At 29.0% G+C, this 2,500-nt stretch overlaps 1 protein-coding gene across 1 annotated transcript in view; it reads right to left on the bottom strand.

The window, feature by feature from the left end:
- Nucleotides 1-798: 798 nt before the first annotated feature.
- Nucleotides 799-2,500, bottom strand: part of LOC119572275 (endothelial differentiation-related factor 1-like) — an 11,169-nt gene continuing 9,467 nt past the window's right edge. Inside the window, exon 5 of the mRNA XM_037919285.1 lies at nt 799-2,100. Coding sequence (XP_037775213.1) covers nt 2,036-2,100 — 65 coding nt within the window. The 3' untranslated portion in view covers nt 799-2,035. The remainder of the gene's footprint in view (nt 2,101-2,500) is intronic.

Genomic DNA, 2,500 nt, shown 5'->3' with positions numbered 1-2,500 from the left:
ATCTACATTTAAACTGGAAAATGGTGATTTATTGACTATTTGATCATCCAGAATTATCTGCATTTAGTTATGGGTACTACCAATCATGACATTTATTTTTAATCTGTATAAACTAGATTGCAGAAGTGTACCCTTCACCTTAAGTGATCAAACTGGTCTTACTCTATTCCATAAGTACCTTTTCATTTATTTAAAAACCCATGAGGATTATAGGTCTTGTCTTGTTACTTATATATATAGACTATTGCATGCTCTTATACAATGAATAAATATAAAGCAAATGAGATAGACAGGAAGATGAGAGAAAAAAAGGAAAAGGAAAGTATAGAGGTAGAGACAATAGAGATAATTTAATGTTACTGATTCACACTGTATTACACTCACTCTCACAAGATCAAATATGGTGATCATAAAAAATAACTAGCTCTTTAGCTATGGTAATTATATGCTTAACTGAACCACTTCAAGATGGAAGAATTCTCAAATTTCACATCTTGTACAAGCTCATCAGAATAATGACAATTCTACATCTACTTGCCATAATGCCCAGTGCCCAAGTGATTAGTATATATGAGGCTTGGAAATGTCTAATTGAAAATGACACTCATACATTAAAAAGTCTTGAGAGATGCACAAAATTATATTTAATTCAGACACTCAAGAATTAGCTGTACTTGCATGTACTTGACTGGACAAGAGAAGGATTGAAGTATAAACTTAATTTTTTTCAAGGCAAGACATAAGTGTTATTATTTTCTTTTTGTATTGCAAAGGATTTCTTTAACAAAAAGCCAAAATTCTCTTTTCCTTCAGGGTGAAACTTTATTGTATGTTAGTACACTGAAACTATATGGTATCAAGCAAGCACGATTTGCTTTTTTTAACCAATATGAAGTGGAACAAAAAGTTGATAACATCCTTAGTCAAAACAACCTTTAAACACCTTACACTCCAATTTGAATGCTTGGCAGTTCCTTGTATATCTACTCAATCTCTATGGCATTGGAATATCTTTAACTAGCCTTATTTACTTTAATACACCTTTCCATTCACTGTCAATAGAACTTCTTACAAAAATCAAGATTTCATATTGTTAATCAGGAACATAGCTGCATGAATGTCTATATAGAAAAAAATACATCTACTGATATAGTGATTTCTTTTATTACCATATTATTCCTGTGATTTCATATATATTACCATATTATTCCCAAGTTCTCAGTGTATTCCCCTTTGTTGTTGCATATATATATATATATATTGCAATTATACTGATACTAAACTTTTGTAAAAATACAATCACTTTAGGACAGAGAAAGGGTCACATATGGGAAACAGGAAACATCAAAACATCTGGAAAGAGGAAATGATTATCTATGGAAACTCCTTTATAGTATTTATTTAGCATACACCATAGAAATTCTATAAAAGATTGAACATACTCTGAAGTACGCAGTGAGAAAACAGAACAGCTAAATAACAAATCAAGTGAATTCCTCTTCAATAGTCATTACCAGTCTTACTTCAGCAGAGAAACGAATGCTGTCTGGTTACAATAAACTTACAAATGCATATAACTGCATGAATGAATGAAAAGAGTTCAAAAGAACAAAAAATCAATCTGTCCAAAAAATTTCATGAAAACATTTAACTAAATACATGCTATGGTCAGCTTACCATACCCTTACACATTTTGTGGATAGTGGAGGTACACAATTAAGCTTTGACTAAATAACATTTCCTGTTCATCCATATCTATCAATACATAACATTTTTTTTTCTTTTTTTTCATTTAGTGATATATCTATTATCCAAACTCTGCAAGAAAAATTGTTTTCCTCAAGAGAAAAAGAAAAATGCCCTCCAAGCTAGGTGAGAGAACAAAAGCACTTGACATATGAAACACTAAACACAATATTCCGAATAGCCCTAATTGCCGAGTAGTAAACTGAAGGTGAACTTTCTGGGTACTGCCTGTAGCATGGTACACACTTTGTGGGTGAAAGAGCAAAAGGCGGAGGGACTTGGCTTCTGCTTATTTCTTCTTGCTCCCTGGAGCTGGTAGGGGCTGTCCTTTGTCCTTGCCTCGCAGGCGCATCCCTATTCACAAAAATCAGGATTAGGTTAATGAGAATAAGCTTTTATTCTACCATATTACTCAGTTTTTCTTCCATAACTATAATTATAACTATAACTTTATATATATATATATATATATATATATATATATATATATATATATATATATAATATATATATATCTATATTATATATATATATATATATATTTTATATATACATCATATTATATATATATATATATATATATATATATATATATATATATATATATATATACATAGATAGATAGATAAATAGATATAGGTAGATATATACAGATATATACATATATATAATATATAGTTATATATAATATTATTATATCTATATTATATTATATTATATAATATTTATAATATATATATATATATGTATTATA

The sequence above is a fragment of the Penaeus monodon genome, chromosome 4 (genome assembly GCF_015228065.2).
Source record: "Penaeus monodon isolate SGIC_2016 chromosome 4, NSTDA_Pmon_1, whole genome shotgun sequence".
Lineage (NCBI taxonomy): Eukaryota > Metazoa > Arthropoda > Malacostraca > Decapoda > Penaeidae > Penaeus > Penaeus monodon.
The sequence above is the reverse complement of the archived record's forward strand: the minus strand, read 5'-3'. Positions and strand labels throughout refer to the sequence as shown.